The sequence below is a fragment of the Takifugu rubripes genome, chromosome 10, assembly GCF_901000725.2.
Source record: "Takifugu rubripes chromosome 10, fTakRub1.2, whole genome shotgun sequence".
In the NCBI taxonomy this organism is placed as follows: Eukaryota; Metazoa; Chordata; class Actinopteri; order Tetraodontiformes; family Tetraodontidae; genus Takifugu; species Takifugu rubripes.
Genome location: NC_042294.1, coordinates 10178377 through 10202871, shown reverse-complemented (window position 1 = coordinate 10202871; position 24495 = coordinate 10178377). Strand labels below are relative to the sequence as shown.

At 44.4% G+C, this 24495-nt stretch overlaps 1 protein-coding gene across 3 annotated transcripts in view; it reads left to right on the top strand.

Annotated features, from left to right (window-relative positions):
- Window positions 1-24495, top strand: part of LOC101065670 (cadherin-18) — a 56869-nt gene that overhangs the window by 4538 nt on the left and 27836 nt on the right. For 2 of the 3 annotated variants that reach the window (XM_029842927.1, XM_003968175.3), the window contains exons 2-4: window positions 10864-11434; window positions 18883-19177; window positions 23313-23432. In XM_029842927.1, the coding sequence (XP_029698787.1) occupies window positions 11204-11434; window positions 18883-19177; window positions 23313-23432 (646 nt within the window). In that variant the 5' untranslated portion in view covers window positions 10864-11203. Of the gene's footprint in view, window positions 1-258; window positions 319-10863; window positions 11435-18882; window positions 19178-23312; window positions 23433-24495 lie in introns of all 3 variants that reach the window. The other variant, XM_029842926.1, reaches the window with a different exon arrangement.

The window sequence follows — 24495 nt, the reverse complement described above, 5'->3', positions numbered from 1 at the left end:
CAGCGTAGTGGGTACGCCTTTTGTTTGCATTCAGCTCCTTTCAAAGGAAATCTGCGTCTCATTTATTTTGGCACATCCTTTAATATACATGTGCACCCTAACGCACCAGTGTGCAGGGAGTAAACTGGGCTGACTCTGGGAATCCTGCTCAGGGAGTTTTTAGCCTTGATCAGTGGTAGTTCACGGAATACAATGTCCAAAACCTGCACATTGAAGACATGCATGAATTATTTATCCTCATTTGCCTTTATTGCCTAGATTGCTTTGAGTGGACTCTCAACTCAAAAGGCCTTGTCACATCCTGACGGCGAGGGAAAGGTGAGTCACGCCAGCTACTTCCCAGTGTCACAGTGCAAAGAGAAACCCTGATATGTGGCGCTGATAAAACACTGGCGTGCAGCGGCGCCTGTCAGGCTCTCTCAGCCTTCACGTGTGATGCCAGGAGTGGGAATGCTAATGCTAAGTCTGACTGTGCCAGCGCTTTATTAGTGCGAGATGGCGAGGGGAGAGATGGACAGAGCGTACCTAATGATTCACAGATCTGAGGTGGATGAGAGGGAAGCCACAGGGAACTGTCCAATACAGTTAGAGTGACTACGGGTATGTTAATGCTGCTCGAATAACTCTGCAAATGGCTGTAAAAGTCCAACCTAAATTTAGATTTAAAATGTAATGTCCACTCTCGAGAGCATATGCATGTAGTAGAAACGAGACTGGATCCTGTGGAAATATTGATTGATTTTGACAATCTTGTCCAAGAAAATCATGCGGTAACCTGTCAATACTTGACACTTGGAAAAAAAACAAATGATTCCCTCAATCCGACTAAAACTGGACGACTAAAGTGCATGTTAACGCGTTAGTACTACTAACATTGGAGTCCCCCTTATCCGACTAAGACTAATGTGATTATAGGCACATGCTCAACAACCACCAGGCTGGCATCTGACCAGTCTTGAAATCACAATGACCACAAGGGAGGGCATGCGTGTACAACAAGTACGTACAAGATGAACAAAGCTGCGCAACGGTCCTGCTTGTTCGAAAATGCTGCTCTGCCACCTGGTTCCAGTTGTTTAATATGTTTCTAGTAGCCCAACTGGATGTTGGATGTTGAATTTAGAGTATATATATAGTATAGCTCGTTTCATATGTGCGAATGCATACATTTTGGGCCCTTTTCTTCTATTCAGTAATGCCCATGTGCATAAATGGCAATTTCAGAATGTTCCACAGAAACAATTCTGACAAAGCGCAGGTAAGAAACGGACATTTCTTGAGGGGAATCTGCGACTAGTTCAAACATGTCTGTTTGAATTACTCATCATTGCAGCAGAGGCCAAAAGGAAGCTGGAAAACAAAAGTTCACCTCATTCCAAACGAGCCAAAAGGTGGAGGTGCATTTTTAAGAAAATCAATTACCGGAGAGGATTGAATTAATAGTTGAGAGTTTCTCACTTCACGTTTCCCTTTGCGTTTTTTTTTTTCCCGTTGAAGCCGAAGTCTGCGGCGTGTAAGCAGATTTGCGCAAAGAACACGCTCCAAAAATTTGATTGAACCGTTCGTTGGTAGCAACATCTGCCTGCCTTCTCGCCCAGAGGACCGCGCTTGTGAGCCCGCACGCCGTTGCCAAAGTGCCAGAGAACGCGCCAAAATGTCACACAGCTCTTTCTGCACTGGAACAGATCTTGATGTGCCTAAACAAGTCGCCCACCCAATGCCGGCGGTGGTGGGGGGGGGGGGGGGGGGTAATTCTGCAATCCGTAAAAGCTGTAAGGTCATGTTTTTAAGAGCAACTATCAAACACACAGCAGATGATTTAATGCAAATCTGTTTTCATTAAACCAGGCGCTTACATCTTACACGTGCGGAAATTAATTAAACACTTATCTCTCACGGGTTACAAGAACCAAGAATTACCTTCTGTTTGTATTCTCTGCTGTCTGCACTGGCAGAAATGTGAACCACCAAAACCACATTCCCTTCAATTATATACTTTTTATGACAGAAAACGTGAGCGATCCCGCTACGGCTGCCACTATTCACGATATCTTCTGTCGGATTAGCTTGCGTAGGGTTGAACTAGCTTACCCTGTACAGGTATAGCACAGTTGGGATCTTTGATCTAAAGGTCACACTAGAACCTCATTATCAGCTTTAATCATGAAGATTATAGACGTAAATACATCACTGAGATTTGATGTTAATTATTAATAAATTCAACGCCATTTCATGGCACGTTTGTTGTTCTTCACTGAGCTCTCACGGCTGTTACTGAACATCTAAGCCTTCACTTGACATGAGAGAGGACACAGGAGCCGTCCTTCAGCTGCATTACAGTTTTCTATTTAAAGCACACCCTCGTGTTGCTGTGCATCACCCAAGGCTTCACGGCATTGGCTGTTTTCATGACAGAACATCTGAATGCAAGCCAGACAAATTCTAGTTTTAAATTTATCATCAAGGATCTTCTGCTCGGTCCCACCAGAGAAGATTCTGTGGTGTGTGTGTGTGTGTGGCCTACATAACCATAATTAGAAATATTTCATCCATAGAATATGAGGTTGACTGGTGATCATGTTGTTTTGTTAATAATTTTCTTTTCCTAATGGACCCAAGGAACAATGACCAACCAATCGAGCTGACATTAAAGCAGCAGTTTGCCAGGTGCTGAGTCCCACAGCTTCCCCTGAAGCTTGATAATATATGAAATCTATCCAAATATTTAGAGGGATCCATTCAGGGTTATGCTTTGAAGTGGACTAATGCCGACCTGCATTCGCAGCGTGGCGCCTGAGCAGTGGTAAAATGTAACGTACCCCCAAAATCAGTATTTCAACAAAAAAGACTGAAGAAAGTCCAGAGGGAAAGAATCCCTGCTGGTGAACCAGAACAGACAGACAAAAGAAAGAATGTTAGTTGCTTTGCATTGTATTTCTGCCAAAAATGGACTTTATATGGGGGATTTTCACAGTATTTTTTTTTAGCTTTTAGCAACCATTGAAGAAAAAAACAAAAACAACCCGCCACCTTCCCACCCCATGTTTCCACATATGCTAGCGCACCATCACGCCACCCAGTGACTAATGCTGCCTCCCTTCATCTCTGTGGTTAGCAGTTTATTCTGTATTTGGATGATGAGGTGGCACCTTTGTCTGTTTCTGCTATTAACACACACACGTCTCTCTGTGGGCACTCAGAAAAGAGCGTGGCGAGCATCTGTGGAAATCTCTTACACTCCATCCTCTCATGAGGGAATTTATCTGGCAGTGAGAATGCACATTTATCTGTGTATGAAATGCTAATGTGAGTAGCCACAGCCTGACTGTGCTGGAGAGCACTGAAGGCCTCTCTTTGCACTAAAAGCCACCTGCTATGTGTGTTTTAGCATGTGTCAAAAGACAAGGTGCGCCACAGCTCTCCAGACTGAATTTAGACAGGCAGCACCTGCGCCGTGAGTCAGAAACATTAACAACATTATGTATTTAAATCCAGCAAATCCTTAATTTCACCAAGAAATCCAAAAAGCAATGAAGAAGTGATTCACCGCTCCATTCATGAATCGATGGACGGAAAATGTATCCTTCATTTTCTTTTTTTGGATTAACTATTCAAGCTTTAATCAGGCCAGTGTGGTCAAATTAGCTCTTTCTTTTTTATTCATGATTTGCTTTATTGTGGTGTGATTTCTGCCCTACACACCCTTTCTAATAATCGATACAACTAGGGGGTAAACGAAAGGCTAAAGGTCTTACTGTCCATGAGCACGACAGGCAAATGTTAGATTCTCGAAGGTTCGTCCTCTTCTGTGTTTCACAATGATTACACAGACACACAGAGAGTATCGATTGGCCTTCACAATAGGGTGTCCAAGTTGTGTTTAGGGCTGGCATGGAATTTTCACACCTGATCCCTTTTTAATCCTCAAACCTGAAATGTGTCTCGAGCCCACCGGCGGTTAATCTGTGTATAGCGTTGCCCATATATGCATATTTTATGGGTAGCACAGTTTCAGGTAGAAGTGAAAGATGCCGATGGATTCACATGAAAATCACATTCAAGGGGAGAAAATGTAGAATTTCCATGAGTTATCCGTTAATATAGGTTGTGTTTATGCTCTATATTGTCATTTCAGTTGCCAGTACTCAGACAGAAGTACAGTTTTGTTCATTTGACTAATTGGTCTAAATGGGACTCTAGTGTAAAGTGCACTTTTGATGGATCTCAGCGCAACATCGACACATCGACAGTGTCTCCAGAACAAAATATTATGGCTGCCAGCTCCAGAAGATGATGGTGTGTGTTGAAAAATGATGTTTTCCCTTGCAGTGTCCAGCAGATGGGTGCTGTCTGCTCCTTCTTGGCACCACCGCCATATGATTAGAGCTTAAGAATCCAGTCATTAAACACACAACAGATGGGACTTTTTCCATCTTCCACTCAGCCATCAACAAGAAGCCAAAAACACATACAGCGGACTTGATAGGTGCTGGTGTGTGCTCGGATTTGACAGAAAACAGAGAGAAATAAACGAAACCCCCCTCCTCCACCGATATAATTGTGGTTCCTTCACATGGCCTTTAATCATGAAAAATGCTGTCAGATGTTCCTCGCCTTCATCTCTCCAACCTTGGGCTTATGTGCGAGGAGTGGCCCATATTGGATTTGGGCTAATGGAAGCGGATTGCTCGGACAGATGGCGATTGGAGGATAGTGCATTGGAAGGACAAATCATTGTTGACTTTGGGAGACACGGTGGGAGGAGGTGACTGACACAACAGCCAGCCCACACGACTCAGCGGGAGTCATTAGTGCAATGAGCCTAATTACCTTCACTGCTAATCTGTGTTTAAAAACCTGCTTATTTATTACTTTTAATTATGTAGCAAACGTTAGAGCGAGATTGTAAAGGCGAGATCCCTTTTGCCTGTTTGCTCTTGGAAGACAGAAATGCACAAATTCTTTCAATGTGCCACATTTTCAAACCTTCCAATGCCTAATTGTGGCTTCATTGTAGCTCTGTGCTGTTCCTGGTCTCTTTGTGTTGAGGGTTTTGACTGCCTCTGCACAGCAAATGCTTCTGACAGCTTGGCATTTTTGCTCTTGTATTTCACAGCTAACAGTTTCATTTAGTCAGACGGGCGCTCTGTACACACACACACACACACACACACACACACACACACACACACACACACACACACACACACAGCAGACACCTCCAACACCTTCATCAAGTTATTTTTTTCATTCTTAATGTCTCATCGCGTTTCTACAATTGGCATCTGTTGACCAGCAGATGAATGACATTTTGATGCCTGCCTTACCTTCAGGTTGAGTAGTTTACACACATTTAAATATTAAACTTTATTAACATGTGTGCAGTTGATTAGAGTCTAAATGCCCAGGGGTCTTAAAGATCTTCATTGTTTTCCAGCCAGACAAAAACTTATTCAGAATATTAGAACTACCGTGCATGTGAGGACGGTGCGTGCTTTGGAGTAACCCAGTTAATAAATCAGTCAACAAGGTGACAGTTTCGTCGGAAGAGTTACCTCAAAGCAATCTACACAAAAGAGATACATTGCAGATGGACATTTATCAGGAGGTAACAATGCTAACTAGCTAAATGAAGCAAATTCTGAAAGAAATCCTCTTATTTCTGCTTTATTGATCCAAATTGGAAGGAAATTGTGTGACCCAGTAATAGCAAACATGTTCAATAAACAAGTCCAAGTGTGGTTCCTGTTGATTGAGCCTTTGTGGAAGTGTTAAGTCCTGCTTGATGAATCCCAACACCTGTTCACTTCAATTTTGAAGCATGTCGAGGTGGTGCCATGCGTTCTCAGAAAAGCCCTGAGTTGTGACACTATGGTGAATCACCACCTCACCTCCTGTCTATAGCGTTTATACTACAGAAATAGCACGCTGCCCACACAAAGATGGCCGCCATCATCAAGGAAATGTCGTCGGTTTGGGAAGTGCAGAACACAACATTTCTGGTATGAAGAGTAGTTCCTTTTAGGCTTTCTGACAATCTGATTGGCTACATCAGATCGGCCGAGAGTGGTATCGGTACACGGTATCGGCTAACCCTAACCCGAAACCCCTTGTACTCTGAAAAAGTGGTCTCAAGCATCTCTAGTTTTACCTAAAATTTATTTCAAGAAAACAGTTCATCTGTTGAAAAATAATATAATTTAGGGTTTTGTAACATACACTTTTAGAAGTTCTAATAAAAGTGGAATTGGTTTGTTCAGAGATATTTTATACTATGTAAGTATTTCAACACATCTAAACATTATTAGTACTGTTTTTAAACAGGAGAGGGGTAGTTGATGACGAAAATCATCCAGAAGCAGGATCATACCATGATCAGGGGAGGGGACTTTGGTCTGACCCAAAGAATCCATTTGGGAGGGGGGGGGTCAACAATGATGCCGAGTGCTTTTCGGTGTGAGGTGGATGTTACAGATGTCCACGAGTGATGGGGTGAAACAGCGATCATCCTCATAGCTGCATTCACTGTGTGCTGCAGATGCACACAGCTGCAGCCACTCAGTGACGCAGCTGCCAAGGCCGCTTTCAATAGTGCGTCTGTGGCAGCACACGATGGGTGCCAGGCCTCCAGAGAGCTTCAGTTTCATGGTGCTGTTAATCCACAAGAGGTCAATTAAACAATCCATGTTCAGGCTGTAACGACTCAAAGGGATTTTGTAATGTGATTTAAACAAATACACATTGAACATACTTGTCATTTGTGTTTTCCTGCCGATGCTCGTCTCTTCAATTATCCCAGACTACAGGGGACAAAGCGGATCAGGTTTTCCTTTAGTCCTTAGGTAAAAACCAAAGAAATCCCTCTCTTTCTTGCTGTTTTTTTGGTAAAGCAGGTTGGTGATGTGTGACCTTTGCCTTTAACATGAGCAGAAATCTGATAACATGACACCACACGTGACAGGAGGACATGAGTTATTAATGCCAGCAGACAGCAGACACATCTAGCATGTGTTCCTAATGTGTCTTCGTATCACTGTTGAGCATATTTCCACATTTTTAATTGTGGATGTCGTGGAGAGCTGCTGGCTGCTCCCTAAATAACCCTTATAAGACAGCCTGGTTCTGGTTCCACTGTTCAAATGTGGGAATAAAGAATGTTTTTCATCGTCCTCATTGAGGGAGGTGTGAAAGAGCTTAATGGGAAAGGAGTGTGGGATGTATGTTTTATGGTGCATGCTTTTATGCTGCATATACAGTATGTGGATATATAGTATAATATAATGTCTGCAATATGGAGTGCAGAGTCAGCTTTCTCTGGCATTATGGAATTCATACCAAGCATACATCAATTCATTACATTCTCGTATGACCTTCCAAAAACCACATCATGTACTCAGAAACTTTCAGTGGCTGTGCACCAAGCCAGGTGTGCCACTTTAGTGTTTTCCTGGATTGTTTTGCTCCCAATCAAGATGATAATCAGACAATAAAGGGTTTGATTGAACGGAGTTGCGGGAAGCAGAATCGAATCAAGGAAGAAATATTCTCACTGTATCACACCGTGACTCACCCAGGTGCCACAATTATCTGAGTGATGGTGGGACTGTGCGAGTAGGCTTGCTGCAGGGATGTGTTATTAAGTCAGAGGACAGATCTTACACCTGCTCCGAAGCAGACATTTTGCAACGGAGCGACTCTATCGTTGCACCGAGGGTTTTGTCGGTGGCTGAAAGAGGACAGCTGAGACCGGATTTGGGTGTTCTACCTATGCAGATGAGAATCTTCCTTCCAGATTACACATGTTCGGTGTGCGGTTGGGCGTTTATCCTCAACGTGGCTTTCATCCAACAGACTTTGCCGTCTCTTTCCCTACTTGAACTGGCAGCAGTTATTACTCATTACTGGAGCAACGACGCCAAAGGCTGCAGTCAATCGGCACTGTTTGTACGTAGTCGTTTAAAACACGGATATTAGTCAGGGATTTTCAGCCTCATCCTAATCCATACATGTGACAATTTTTGTATTTGCAGAGAAATATTTGGTGATTATCCGTTAAAGTTTGCGACAGTCGCCGCTTGCATGAAGGCCTCGCTTCCGTCTCCCTCTTATGTTGTCAAACGTATTGTAAAAACGCAGCGAGCAGCAGCCTTTGAAGTCTGTTGGCTACAAGATCCTATTAAATATCAAATGCATGTTTGTCCTCGCCATAATCCCCACAAAGCTGCTATTCTACTGTACAACTCTCAACATTGGACCAACTCTCCTGCACAATTTGTTACTCCTTATCAGTATTAGTCATGAAAAATAGCTTCAGCTTTTTACTGATTCCCCTTCATTTTCAGCAAACTTGATTAATATTGCCGCTTGTTTAAGCATTTGGTGAAATTTCATTTGAAAAACAGAGATTGGCTGGAAATTATGGCTGGTGTATATTAAAATGCCTATAGATTTTCTTGGCTTGTCTATCCTGTTTGAGGTCTCTGGAAGGCTATCGCAACTGCCGATGGGTGAAGGCAGGACAAACCCCTAGAGGAGTTGCCAGCCCATTGCCCAATGTGAGCATTTGAGGGTTTGGTTCCTTGCTGGGGTTCTGGCATCTTGCCCTACTACCAGAACACTTTCCATGTGTTGTCTGCACTGGGAATTGAACTGGGAACTGTCTTCTTCTCAGCCCAGTCCCTCGCAGACTGAGCTACCGCCGCCCCTGTCTTACTTCTTATCAACTAAATTATTTCAACTAAATGTCAGAACACGTGATAATTCAACTGTATCCTGGCCTAGAATATCTCACCCGTTGTGCATTGAAACCTCCAGCACAAAAGATATCACAGTCTGTGTTGCTGTTGTGAATCTCTCAAAATATACCCTCAGGAACTCTTGTCAAAGGTGCCACAAATATTCAGCATAACGTTGCCAAACAAATGCCTGAGAGGTTAAACTAGGGAAATTTTCCATCGCGGGATTAAAGGTCACCTGCACTGGGTGACACGGTGTTTACTGGCCATTATGTAACCCCAAAGGTCACGACCAGGAAGTAACATTGTATCAAAAGCCCAGCATGAGACCATTTAAAAAACATCAGAAACTAACGGCTGCTCCCACATCAAAATGCAGCAGCGTTTAGGTTAATCTGCTTATTCTTTCCATTTTCTAATCCAAACATGAATTAGACCCCCTGTCTCCTAAAAGAGGGGAATTAGCGCTGTGTTATCGCATCTTCTTTCACCCAGCAGGGTGACCGACAACAACCTTAAGCCACAGCGTCTGCTGTCGGCTTATTTCCTGTCCCATTGACCCAGACGTGTGAGGCGCTGCCCCCCCCTTGTTCACTGAAGTGTTGTGATGATCTATAACCACCTGTTCCACAGCGATCATGTGATGCCTGTGACTTTGGGGGGAAACATTTTGAAAGTGTACTCTAATTATAGCACACTGTCACCCACATATAGCACATGTTGGCATGAGTCTAAGCTTGTAGATGATAAAACAATAGCCCTGATAGAGAGACAGTTCTTGCATAGATACTATATCTGTTTTTGCATTAACACTCGATAGGATGCCGCCTTTCTTCTCTATGTGCCATTGACATACTTAGTTTTATCCCATGACGCTTTATTTTATTCGAGAACACAGATATGTTCGTAACCCCGTAGCCTCACATGCCTCACAGCATGTGTACCATTATTTTAAGTGTACTCAGCAAAGCACGGCAGAGATGATAAAGTCAGCAAGAATCTTCCAGTCTCATTTGCAAATCAAGTATCCCTCTCCACGTATCCTGCTGACTCGAGTTTGAATTCAGTGCTCCTTGCTTGAGTAAAGGTCTCGTATCTGATTCCCGCTAAAGTGATTCTGAATCGGAAACACAGATTTTCTGTGTTTGTCAAGGTCGGCGGGCACAATTCTCTCACTTGGAAAAAGATCAGAGCAGTGATGACAGACTTCATGCTTCAGTAGCAATAAAATAAAAGCCCTCTGACATTCCCACAATGCGAGTGCTCCATAAATGTGGCACAGCTGCACACACAGGGGTAATAAATATTCTCTCAAACATCACAGGAGACCAACACAACTCGAGAGGCTCCGTAACAAACATTCTACAATGTTCCAGTTTTTTCGGGGGGGGGGTTCGTACTTCGGTTCCTTTTTCAATTATGATACTGATGCTTTCTCTTTTCCATTTCACTGCAATCTAAAATTGAGCTCTGTCTTATACGTGAGTGACTAGATGATTGGGGCTCAATCACAGTAACTCCTCTTCTGTCTGCAGTATTTAGTATTCGCCTCGAATATTCGCACATGTCTCGGTGGCTGTAAAACAACCAAACCCAACCTTTCCAGGCCATCCTTTGGTTGCATGGTGACGGTGCTAATTTGCTCTGATTTATGACTCGGACCCCACGGAGCAGAATCACCAGTCACTGTTTAAAATGTGCTGACACGGAAAATGGTCTGATACTGGGCGCTTTTTTCGAGTAACAAGAAGACCTTCGTTTTCGTCGACAGCACCTGCACTTTCTTCGTTCCTTTTTTCGTGCAGGTCCATGTCAGACAATCACACGGTCTGCTGCTGGCCCCTGTAAATGCTGCAAATGAGGTGTGGTGCTTTTTTTCGTGTGCGACTTTGGCTTATGCTGAAGTGGACTTGGGATGCGAGGGAGTATGGCAGCCCACCAGTTTGGGATCAGAACTGTCCGGCGGACTGCTCCCAACCACTGCTGCCAGTAATGTTGGCATACTTTAACAGATTTCTTGCTGCCTTTTATCACCGTCAACCAATTTGGCGAGGATGTCCTCATCTGTAAGGATTTATGAGATATCTATCAAATTAATCTTTTACTTTTTTCTCTTTCCTTCTTTCAGGTAATCCAGAATGGCTTCTGGAATTAACCTCCGGTCTTGGTAAAACAACCCTGAAATCTTTGCCCATTTGCACAGCGTCTCACTTCCTGGGGAATTTCATTATGTAAATATCTGTTTTTTTGATATTTTTCTTCATCCAAACTTTGGCTTTTTGGGCCATGAACCTTGGAGGATCTGCCGTGTCAGTTTTTTCCGCAGTTTGGATTTAGTGTTGACTCTGGACGTGGCGACCTTGTGGACCCGCAACAGTGGTTGAAGGTGGAAGCTGTGGCATCAGCGTTGGCAGGACCGCGCCACCTGGGAGCACAGGAAAACCTTTTTAAAGCCACACAGCAGCACCATGCGGATATCCACCACCTCCTGTCTTTGTCCGTTTCTGGTTTGCCTCTGCTTCATCCAGAGGTGTTCCAGTGTGAGCCACCACACCCCTGCCAAAGTGCCCACCAAAAACCAGACCAAACTGGCCAATGGGGAGACGGAGGTGCACCACAGGCCGAAGCGTGGCTGGATCTGGAACCAGTTCTTTGTTTTAGAAGAACACACGGGGCCCGATCCTCAGTATGTGGGAAAGGTAGGTGTCTTCATTTCAAAACAATGCAATTCACAGACATTGTTTTTTTTGTTGTTGCTTATTACTCTTGGACATGTCTGTGTTTGCATATGAGCTCTTTTACGATTAGCGTCTTAGCTATGTTCTTAGTCCATCTTATCAAGTTTAATAGAAGTGCTTATTTTATAATGTCCAATAAATGTTGGTCTTTTTAATGAAGGGGTAATGTACAGCGCATCTATCCCATTAGGAAGACCTGCATTTAAGAGTGGCTGTGGTTTAAAACTGGGAATGACCCTCTTCATCCAGCTATCTCAGAGCCGAAATATCAGATTTTGTCTCTGTGGGGACCTGATTTGATCTCAGAGGTAGAAAATAACTTACCACTGACAAAGAATACATACAAGTGCTGAAGTCGGATTTTTGTTTGGGAAGTCACTGACTCCTGTTGAGGCCTAAAAGATTATAGTTTGTATTCTTTTTCAGATGTGTGTGGAACGAGAGGTTTCCTGGTTGTTGGTGGCGACTTTTCCGTTCATTCTCCAATAAGCCACAGGGAGCTGGTTAAGTCCTCTGCTTGCAGATTGTCTGCCCTTATCTCCAGAAATGTGTTTCTCCGCTGCAGTGATGATTATTCTTGACACTCAGGAACAGGCTAATCCCCTCTGCTGCTCTCTGAAAGAAAGGGAATGAAAATGGCAGAATGCTCCCTTTGACTGCACATATGTCTGTATTCCAACGACAGTGTCGCGGGAGGGGGGAAACGGCATGGAAGGAGGGGCAGCGTGCTTGGAAAAAATAGGAAAAATCACTTTCCATCTGATTTAGTCACTCTTAATAAGAAATGTGTCTGTGAAAGCTACTGGACAGAAGCAACGGATGAAACATTTGCTGCATATTCAACCCATCAATTGTTGGGACCAACTGGCTCCCCGTTGCTTTGGCGTGATGGATGTTGGTGCTAATTCTACTGCTACCTCCAGGGTGTTGTTGTTGTTTGTGTGCATGTGCAGTGAGCAATGTTGATGACATCAACCACTAATCCTTAACTATAATAATGCAGCGAGAGGAAACAGAAACACTATTAAGGAATCAGTTTGATGTGCATGTTTAAAGATGAGGCCTCCAGATGGTTAGCACAAAAAATAACATTAAATAATGTGGGTTGGACTGTTGTGCAGTGTCCTGTGCGACTGGGAGACAGAATGACCCTTAATTAGACAAAGACAGGCGAGGAGGAGGAGGAGGAGGTGGAGGAGGAGGATTAATGCACTCACATGTACTCTGCTCCGTTTTTTTCTTTCTCTTTCTTCCTTTGCTTGATTAAAAATTCTGGACATTAGCAAGCAGCAAATGAACACTTCCACAGTGGGGAATTGCAAACACTTTGTCGATAATTGCCATCTTCAAAACAAGGGAGCACATGAACCACCCGATGATTGATGAGATGCGGGGAAGAGTGGAGTCCAAAGGTAAAATCCTGGTTATTGTGCATGGGAGGACAGCAGATATGGACTCAAATATTGGCTGCAAGGACAGGATGGAGCAGAGCCCCGTGTAAGACTCGGCCATGACAGCTGGAAATGTCATGTCTATATTTCGACGACACACCAAAAAAAAATAAAATAAATAAAGACAGTATATAGTGACGAGAGTGACTTCTGGGAATAAGTGAAGCGGCCAGTCTGTCAAGAACATTTTAATCCTCCTGAGGTTTGCTATAATCCCCAGTGACACCTTTCTGTGGGGCTGAAGCATTTGGGAAATGACAGCTTCGTGCGTGAGTGAGACACAAAATCCTAGTGTGACCAGCCTTGTCCCGCGCCGAGTCAGGAGATAGCCCGCTCTTTCAATCCGAGGGGCAAGGGTTTGTCCTCAACTCAGCTTGTAGGTTATTCCTCAAAAGTGACACGAATCTAAGAAGCTTGGCGTGAGCATTCCCACTGGAACGTAGCAATCGTGCGAAAACAACGACAGTGCGTGTGGTTATGCTGCGATCAAACCAGGACGGTTGAGCCAGAACCTTGTTAAAGCTCCCCAGTAAATAATTGAGATTTGACAGAATGGGTGCTCCAACCCGGGCGAGAAGGAATTCCCCTTGTCCTCCCCTTTGTTCACGCCCCAACCTGGAACACATGTTTTATTCATGCAGCTAAAAATGGTTCCTGCTGTGACAGAATCAGGCAACCGTATTGTATGTGCTTTGGGAAAAAAATCGGATGGGTTTTTCAGGCTGTTTTTTACAATGTGAGTTAAGGCGTTTTTTTGTTTTTTTCCTGTTCTAAACCAATAAAGTGTAATATGAAGCAATATGGCTGAAAGTGACAGCTGTGCTTTACTGGAGGGAGAGAGAGAGGAATAACCCCAATGATCCTTAGTGACCGCTGGATGTGCACAGATTTCCTTGCACGACCCGCACCAATGCATTTTTGTGCCAATCCTGTCTGATAAGTGAGTGAACGGATGTTCCGGGCGCTTAAACAAGGTGTCTGTCATGCATTAATCAAACCGGCGGCGGCGCTCTTCAGCGCCGCTGCTCTGTTAATCGATTGATTTTAAACTGGTGGTTCCTATTTTTCTATTTTTGCCTCTCACGCAAGATAAAGTATTCCGAAGAACTAGAGAGTTGTGGGACAATTATTACCCGATGTAAGTCTCCCCCATGAAAGCTTCCTGTTGGGATTTTGTAATGACTTGCACGCACAAACCCAAAGCGGTCCAAGAAACTTCAATCTTGAATGAAAACCCCCGAAACAGAGATATTGTCATGCTGATCGGGCGACCTTTTGATCCCAAAGTCAGATCATCTCGACTGTTTCGAACCGCAGCCTCAAAATGAGCGTCAGGGTTGCTTCCTGGGAGACGGTTGCTTCTCCGTGTCCCTGCAGATGTCAATGCAGAGGACGGCCATAAGTGCCGCACGTCTCCACGGCGCCCCTCATTACTGAGTCTTGATGTATGGTCATTAGGCTGCTGCTCTGTCATCAGGCTTTACTGTGACTATTACAAATCAATTGGAGAGAAGCGGCTGCCGAGACGAGTTGATTGGGAAGGGGGGGCGGGGGCATGGGCCCAATGTGGCAATAATCAGACAATCAAGCACACCCCCGCATAAAAAGTGATTAAGTCCTCTTGAGTGAGGTAAAGGAGCCAAGATTTAATCAAAAACAAACCCGCTGCCCTCATCGCTAATTACAAATATGAAGCCAAGGCACTGATCATCAGCAAGGGCGCACAGCCCACTGATGCCCCCTCCCCAACACACATTTCCCTTTCTTTGTGCCCTGATGATGGAAAAAATGTGCTCCCTGCCCTCGCTGCATGACCTGTTAGCAACGTTATGTTTGCAAACAAGGACAGCCAACGCTGCCATTGTGAGGAGAACCTGCCAGCTGAAAGACGCGACGGACAGAGCTGTGCGTGGCTGTTTGTGGATTTTGCACCCAGGCGGCAGAGTGACAACAGGGCGGGCTTTGGACCCCACCAAATACAGCAGAAGGGTTGTTTTTTTAGCCCTTCCAAGCTTGTTTTAAGATTAAGGACCTCACCAGCTTCCCTTAAGATGGTGAAGAGGTTCCAACTTTCATTTTTTTCCTCTAATAAAATCTCACCAAAGATAATCAGATCAGCAGAACGCTGCAAGTGGGTGGACACAAGTGAAATGCACGCGTGCACGTTTGTTCACAGCCATCCTGTGCACGTCTAATCTTTCAGTCAGGCCAGATTCACAGTTCAAATACTGAACAAGTGTCTTTTTTTTCCCCCCTGCCCTCATTAAATCTATCCCCAGATATTCTTGTTGTTCTCTGACTGATCTTGTTTGAGTGGTTCCAGGGTCCACCACTTCTATTTTACTGCTTTGGAGAAATGTGCAGAAAATAATCAGGAGGAGGTACGAAGGGCCCGTCTCGTGCCTCCAAGCTTGATGCTTTTGGTCATCATAAGTCAGCAGAGATACCTTAAGTGGAGCCGTTAAACGCAGCTATTACGACCGAGGTAATGCAAAAATATTTAGCGATAACACGGTTCAACCAGGCACGTCAATTATCTGGATCCAGGCGGAGCTGACCGGGAGGAGCCCAGCATGAAGGTCAAGCTATGCGGAGACTAATAATATTTCAGGGGGACACTTAATGAAGCATTTCCTCCCACAACCCTGTGTAATTGCAGAGAGGGCGTTTTCCGTCACACTCTCCAGAAACCCGGCACTTTTTCCACGCTTCGTTAATATTCGTCATCATCATGCGACTCCAGCTTTATTTCTTTTGCAAATGTGATGAGTTGAGTCGCCTACCACCGTGCGACGATTGTGTTCACAAGCAAAGCAATTGGCACTGGGTCCAAAACAAGAGCGGTTGTTCTAACGGCCCGTGGCGTTCCATCGGTCCACAGACTGGGGGGGGGGGGGGGACCTACTTTTCTCTGCCATGACTGAGCAGGTTTAGTGGTGTTTATGCTTCAATAGAGAAGTTAAATCCTTTGGCTACGTCGTTTTTGTGCTAATCCATTCACAGACACTCGATATTCTATTGTGTCCCGCCTCATTTGTTGTGCAGAACCGGTTGAGAGGGCTCAGTGGGGAAATAAAATTAATTGCCACGATCGTAACCGGAATAATCGGCCGGCCCTTTTCACATGACGGCAAAATGGGAAATAATAACTTTCTGAATTCTAATGCCGGCTGCTGATATGATGCTTTAGTTGCATGCTATTAAAAATGTCACATTTAGGGAGTTGCAGCAGCACCATATCGATTCGTGGCCCTGGAGTTTGAGCTCTTCTTATTCACGGTTCGATAATTTACAGCCTTAAATATTGTTGAAGGAAAAATATTTTGCTTACCCATTCCTTTGAAGTGCTGCAGGAAATGACATCATTTCCGTGACAGATTTTTTTTAGTTTTGAGTGTACTCGATAAATCTGCTCCCATTTTAGGGCCAATATCTTACTTTACGAAAGAAAAAAGGAATAAATTGGTGCGGCAGAAACATTTCTGCAGTTTCCTTTTCTGCTGACAGTTGACAGCTACTGCAGCTTGAGGCTGGTTGCAAAAACGGTTTTTGTTGAGGGATCATCCGAGGAAATAGACTCTTTTAATTCAACCGAGGTTTTTGCAGCTTATCTGCAGCATGCAAAAAAAAAATAAAAAAATGTTTAGTTTGCTAATGCTTTTGCTAATGCTGATTATTTTCAATTCAAAATGCAAATAACTCTTAATCAGTGTTGGTTGGCTGTGTGTAAAACAGCTTTTAACCATCCCAATTCTTTCTTTTTTTAACAATGTTTTTAGTCTTTTCCTGTAAGAGTAACTTCTGAGAACCTTTCGGATTCCAGCAGGTACTTTAATTTCCAGATAAATGCCAGATCAACGCAAGTTGGGAGGAATGATGGCTGATGACGATCGGGTTGAGAGTGTGGAGTAAACATCAAAATATGAGGGGACAGTCGGAGGGAGAGCACCAGACACACTCAGCCAGAGATTTCCCACTTGTTTGCTCTCCGAACGTGTCGTTGGTCCCGTTTAGCTGAGCGCGATTAATGACACGAATACTAAATGAGCGCTCTGATTGTCAGTTCTGTAAGGACAATATTCCGAACATGCTTTTATAACAGTCCTGCGATGAATAAAGTGACTGCTCACAGTTGTGAGAGAGTTCTCTTTTCTGCAGTGAAGGTCACCTTTCATATTATTCCAATCTAACTTCTGATGAACAACCTGGTTCAACAGGATCTTTAACGCCATCTAGTTAGAGGCTTGTTGCGTACCCTGGGAAGTTCTGTCGGCTCTCATCAAGAGTCAGGCCTGCAATCATCTGTTCTGGTCCAGTTTTTGATGAGAGATTGTCCGCGTGGACAGAGTGGTAGTGCGTCTCCTGGTCCAAGTCCAAGATATTGACTAAGGCTATGGTTGTACACAGATAGTAAACACTAGTGGGGTTTAAACAGCAAAACAATTCTATTTGTCTTATCAGGGACAAATGTCCCATCGCATTTGAAGTCCAGTTGTATCCTCCATCTGCAGCCGTCCAATTAAAGCTTGGCTAATAATAGAGCTGAAAGGAATCGTGTAGCAATGAACAAGTGAATGATGCACTCAGGTACCTGGAATCTTCTCACGAATCTGCTGCACGTCCCTGTCCTTGACCTTGACCTTGATCTGACTTCAGTCTGTGGGGCTTCATTGTGTTCTCCCTGGTTTCATCTGGGCCTCCTCCAGATACTCCGGTTCCCTCCCACAGACCACAGATACGCCTGTGCGCCTGTTTACAGGCTGACTGGAGATTTGCCTGTGGGTGTGAATGTGTGAGTGTGCAAGTAATGGAGTGTGGGACCCGGGCCAGTCTGGATCCGTGCTTTTTGCAAATGGTTGCAGCCTCTTTACTTTTTACAGCCCTTTTACAAATAAATAATATTGTAATATAGCAAAGATGTGATAAAATTTTAAATCATCGCCGGGATGTTTTTTTTACAACGAAGGTTAGAAGGCGAGGTTCCCCAGAGTTTGCTCCATCCGCTGAGAGATTTATTTAGCTGCCTGTTACGGGAACCTATAAAATAAACTTCTAATAACAGCAGTGTCTCTCAGAAGACATTAAAAACTGAACAGTTTTTTTTTCTTTCGTTCAATTCCCCTACGTAAAAAAAATAATAAAAATAAAATAAAGCCAACTAAAACTCTGCGGGGAATGCTGGCATGTTTTATTCATGGGTGAAAATGAAACCGTTTAAATTACAATATTGCTTTGATGCCGCAGTTTGGAGACGCCGTCGCCGCGCTAAAGAGTGCATTTTGATATTTAGAAATCCTACAGCTGCAACCCGGCTGAACAATCCACGTCAAACCCCTCGGTGTCAATTATGGCTGAACAAGTGGCTTGTTTCCTCCCTTGTTCTTTCCTCTCCTGGTGAGAAGCAGGCGGCGCTTCTCAGCTCAGTCCCCCTCCCAAAAAAAACAATGCTTTTCTGTTCTAGTGGCGCTTGGGTACAGACAGGACTGAGGGGAACTGCTCAATAATGCAACGCTTGACTTCGTTTTTATTTGTGGAGTTTTCTGGAGAAGCTCTCGGACCTGAAGGGTTCAGGCGGCCACTCCTTATTCCTTGAGCTTCAGCTCAATATGGAATTAAACTGAAATTGAACGCAACATAATGCGTCTCTCTCTTCTGCTTGAAATTGAATAAACAAGTAGCGTCTTGTGTAATGGCTTAAGTGAGTGTTAATTTGCTTCCTTTTTTGTGCCTTTATTCAATGTTGGAGTGGAGGGTCATTTCATATTGATGGTGGAAACATTTTTACTGAGGCTGATCTGCTCTTTGAGGCCAACAACTCTGACTCTCTTATGTTTATTTATCGTATTAATGAATCAGGCAACAACCAAGTAATAAGCTGTGATTTTGAGACGCACCCTTATGCTTTAAATGAACACACACTTAATTGAATTCTCGCCTTCTGTCTGCATTTCTTTGCAGCTTCACTCAAACTCGGATAAAGGCGACGGATCTGTCAGGTACATACTGGATGGAGAAGGAGCAGGGAGTATTTTCATCATTGACGAAGTGACAGGAGATATCCACGCCACCAAGAGCCTGGATCGGGAAAAGAAATCGCATTATGTCCTGCATGCGCAAGCCCTGGACCGGTACACAGAGGAGGCCCTGGAACCAAAGTCGGAATTCATCATTAAAGTCCAAGACATCAACGACAACGCACCCAAATTTCCAGATGGACCCTTTGTAGCAACGGTGCCAGAGATGTCTGAAGTGGGTGAGTCACGCTTTGAAGCGAAGTGGATTTGTTTTACGACAGAGGTTCGTATGCCTTCAGCGAGAACTTGAGTGCACGGTGTTTAATTGATGACCCCATGTTTACAAGCCTTTATATCCCCGTGATAAAGAGAAGGAAATCCTTCCCCGCTGCCCCTGACATACCGAGCATGTTTCAGTCGGGCTCACACTAGTGCCGCTCAGAGGAAGAACATTTAAAGAACCGCCGGGTGACGATGTTCTTGGGGATGTTTGATCTTCCAAGCCCTCGTTTAGATGTTTGCTACCCGGCGGCTGGGACGTCTCCTGGTGGGCAGGTCTTTATAAAGCACTCAATGGCGGCTCCGCAGACCTCCGCCACCGTTGAGACTGTGGAGCCTTTCACATTACAAAAGACAGAAAAAAAAAAACAAGCTTCAGCGCTCCTCCTGTGAGACAGCTGCTCCGCAGCACATTGTTTTGGAGCGTGGGCAAACCCCGAAAAAACGGAGGCCTTTTCTCAGTCTGCTGCAGTCTGGCTGACAGTACAAGAGCTAAAAATGGTATTATAGAGTTCCTCGAGTGTATCACAAAGCCTGCGTCTGGGCTGGCTTTTAATTTGTGCCCATCCGACCGGCCGAAGAGACGCCTCATCGGTCTCCTGCAGCACGAAGAGCGAGATGTACAGAAGGGCTTTAATATGCAAACCACAATAGACCTGTAGGCACACTCTGGAACAGTCAATATCGCTCTGGTTAGCCTGCTGAATATTAATGCCCAGACACCCCTGACACGCATACCACTCTGGAATTCACTGTATTTGTGTCTAAGATGGATGGGTCAAATGTGTGTCTTAATCCCCACTCAAAACGTTGCACTGCACCTTCCTTCGCTTGAATACTAGTTGATCAACAGCAAGCGGATGGTTCATTATCAGGTTGAATAATGATTCAGCGCTGAGAGCTGACGCCAGTGTGACGCACTTTTCTAAATGGTGAAAATGAGGAGATAGGCCATCTTGTTTTGATCGAGCCACCAAAAGGATCCACCTTTCAAATCCCAGCAACTGCTGAGCTGTCCGGCTTTTTGGGGCTTTTTGATTTGGGTTCTTTTATCTGGTCTAATTTCATATGATTCATCTCTCCATCGGCGTGTTATTAAAGCACCCGCACTGATCCGTCCCTCCTCCTTAGTTTGAGTTGAGCCCTGCGGTATAAAGTCGTAGCCTTTCCCTGCAAACTTTTCCAGTGGTGGTGGAAAAGCAATCAATCATCAGCGGTGCCACTCAAGGGAATCCAGTCAAGAGTAAAGGGGGGAATAATTAGACCTTTTTTTTAGCACCTCCAATGCTGATGTCTGTTCCAGTAATTCCTCTTCGGTTCAGTGTCTGCATCTTCAAATCGGTGGCAACAATCAACAGTCCTCACACTCTGGAGCACTAATCCTCTAGCGTTTGTCAATAGCGGCGCTCCCAAGTGCAGCAAGGGGCTGTCTGGGACTGGAGCGGCTAATTGGCAGTGATGTTCTTTCTTTCCTGCCTAAATTGATTCACTGTAGACGGGCGCCGGTGTCCAAGATCTTCCTCTTTCGAATCATCCGTTCACCAGTGCAGTGATATTTTTGAGAGTGCAGATGAAAGGATTCTCTGTTTCCGAACCCGCAGTGAAGCAGATTTGGATGAACGTGTTGCAGATCCTGAGCTCTCGCTCCTGTCAAATGAAGTTAATACTGGTCTCAGGAGCAAAGACGAGGGCTTGTTTTGAAGGGTGGCTCTGATTAACTGAGTACTGTTGAAGCTAATGGACTGAAATTAAACCAACCCCCCCAACTTCCCACAATCAAGGAGACCCACAAGATCTCTCTACTCGCCTCAAATTTCGTTGGAATATCTCATCCTGTTTTCTTTCGGGATTTTTTTTATTTTTTTATTTCAGTGCAATTTCAGGCTTTTGTTTCTGAAAACTGCAGGAGAACAGTCAGCTGTATTTTTTGGAGATCTTTTTTTAATTTTTCTTTTATTTTTTACCACTCATGAACTCGACTACGGGGGCGCTCTCAACCTAATTAAAGTGGGAACAAAAGAGAAGTTGTGTCGAGGGCCCAGATATGGGTGGAGAGCTGCAGGTGAAAAATGTAAATGGGTTTAAAACAGGCAGATAATATGTGACTGGAGAGAGAATGGAAAATGTGAGCAGTGAAACGATCAATAATAGTGACAATAATGCTGTTATCAGGGAGTCATCTCACCTTTACGGCTTGTCTGCGCGTCTTTTGTTTCTGTATGTGCAGTTTTAACCCTCACCCTAATCATTTTGAATAGAGGTTTTTCTAAGCATCTCTCAGTGGTTAGTTAGCATTTATGCTATCAGAGTGATTCTTTTCCAGCAATATTTTATAAAGTTTAGATAACAGGCTGCTTTTATTACTTTGAAACTGCAGATTCTGAAACAATACTTAATTGTTTAATAGAGAACACAGGTCTAACTATGACACATTTGAGCAATCAGAAAGGTCTGTGAATCATTAGTCAATATTATTGAAGGATTCTTTCCAGAAACTCGACATATTTCGTGGTTTATCCATGGCAATGTGACGAGGTGGCAAGGTGACGCCGGTGGGCGTCATTATGTAGTGTGAGCGTGCACAAAACAGCCTAAAGGGCACATTGACCTCTCGCTCAGCCCGGCAACAGTGGCCACCTGCCTCGGCTTGTCTGAGAACAACCTCTGGCCTCAACACCAGAGGTCATCGGGAGGCTTCCAGGGAAGCATGATGTGAGCCACCATGGAAACGGAAACGGAGGTTCGCCAAGCAAACTGCAGCGATGGACCAGCAGCACTGCACCGACAAAAACAAAGAAAAACCTCCCTGCCTTTATTCAGTGAAACCTTTTAGGACGGGAAAAAAGGGGCAAATACATTCTCAGATTTACTTCAGCAAACACATTACCAGAGTTGGATCGTCTATAACTCGTCACGTCTATAGCCCCATTTTCCAGTCAGAATGTCCTAGGTTGCACCATGAAGCTCATATATTAAATAATACACACATGCTGAGATTCTCACATGCACTAATGTGTTATGTAATCACCATTACAGTGCACTCTTCATGCAATTAGGATGGTTTAATGAAGCCTGTAATGCTGTTTGATTGAAGCATCAAGTGTTCAATTGAACCTCAATGGCTCAATTTAAATCGACTTTCCCTTTGCATGCTGGTGTAAATAATGATTTTTGCAACTCCTTTTTTTTCTTTTTGGCTAACTTGGCTTTGAAAAGGTGCGACTCAAGCGCTCGACCAAGGCAGGAATACTTCCCACAAAAGACAAATAACGCAATTGTTGTAGTCACTCACTCCGAGATGGATCTTGTTGCACCATTTTAATCATTCTGTGAGCTTTTGATAAAGCAGACAAGATCAGCATATCGTGATGTGACTTCCTGGAGGCTAGGACTTGCTGCGGGAAACTGCGCCAAGCTGCGTTCAAGCGCAAAATGTGTCAACAGATGCAAAATGTGAAATCAGGAATAACAGTGATCGCCTCTGGTCAACATGCTTTTCAGATCCGGCCCGTCCTGACACATGTATCTCCAGGTTTAATTTTCACATATGACTGTATGAAGCAACCGGAGAAATATGAGATTTGAAAGCTACCCTGAGTAAGCTAGAATTTATACAGCATGAATATAAAAGCCAGCCGCCTTGTTTGGCTATCGAGATGTGAGCAGGGTCCAACATCAGATCAGCAGATATTAGTTCATATTTCACAACCATTAACGCTGCGTCAGCCTCTGCCAGACAAGGCGCGCGAACAAAAAAGATGCAGGCACTTAGCATTCCGAAAGATCAGCAAGGTTCCAACGCACCATGGATTTCTCATCTGAGTCTGGGTTTCGCTGAAGCTTAGAGATTTAATAACGCCTCGAGTTTTGTTTTTTCTTTTTCACTTGACGACAACGCACCCAAAATCCAACGACGGCGACCCAGGAAACATCAACATTGTGATGTGTAACGGGAGGTCCTGAGCACTGCCTTAATGCATGTGGTGATTATGTCGCAACCTTTTTTGGAAATGGAAAAAGAAAGCTGTGCTTTCATCACCTGCAGCCCGTTTGTTAATCCTCACAGTTCTTCTAAAATGCTCCTTTTGTTCACAGGTACGTCCGTGTTGCAAGTCACAGCGAGCGATGCTGACGACCCCACCTATGGCAACAGTGCCAGAATAGTCTACAGTATTCTGCAAGGACAGCCATATTTCTCCGTCGACCCGAAAACAGGTGCGGTATCACCACATGCAACACTGACAAACTCACAAATACAGTAACTGTCAATTAAAAGAGTATAAGCCCCACGCGGCTCCACCGTCGGCGCCTTTAAATGATTAAAAGGGAAGTGTTTACTGCCACGGAGTCGGTGCCCATCCTGTCCAGTTATGGCAGCGTGTCTGAAATCATAAAAGCTAAAGCAGCTTCAGCAGAGTTATGGGCTACTTGGATGACTGCTGTATTATTGAGCATGCAATCCCCTTTTTGTGAGCTATAACTGACTCCTCAAGGGCCGGAGGAGTCATTTGTAGCGGGGCCTTCGCTACACCATTGTTTCCAGCCATTTGAAAGGAGGTAAAAAGCCACAACAGTCTTTTCCAGCCCCATCTATTGTCTGAGAGCTCTCAGCTGGAATCTATTAAATGTTAATAAAACTTTCTAAAGTGCCAGACATGGAACTTTTATGCCATGTGAAAGCTGCTCTGCTCTGAGAGGTGAGGGTGTTTTGATCTCTCTTTTGCTTTCAGGCAAAGTGTGTGTGCGTGTGTGCCTGCATCTAAGCCTGCCGCTGTTGCTGTCAGTTCACATGAACAACACTCCACTTGTATGTATGAATTGATTCTTCGCCGTCTTCAACAACTGCTGGCCCCTTTGAGACCACGGCGTCCATGTAGAACAGGAAGTCTTTGCTGTATGAGCAACCCATTTTTGACGGTACCTCTGGGGAAAAGGCAGCGAGGATTGATGGAGCAATTTCACGCCATTGTGATGAGGAACGAGAGGTGCTAATTTCTCAACGAAAGACGAAATTTTCTCCCACCGCAGCGCATTCGGCGCTCCCCTCGATTGGCTCTGTTCTTGCCAAGATTCGCGAGCCGTGATTTCTCTTTACCTGCCGCCGTGCATCCAGCTTTTGGATCAGCGACGGCTTGTTTTTGCGCAGGCTGATTCGGTGCCTTGGCTGCGTTGTGGATGTATGGGGCGTGCAGAGGAGGCGAGAAGTGATCGAAGGCTTCGCCAGCTGCAGACTCTGCAAAACACTAGTCCTCCCACACAAGCTAATTTATACAAGCTG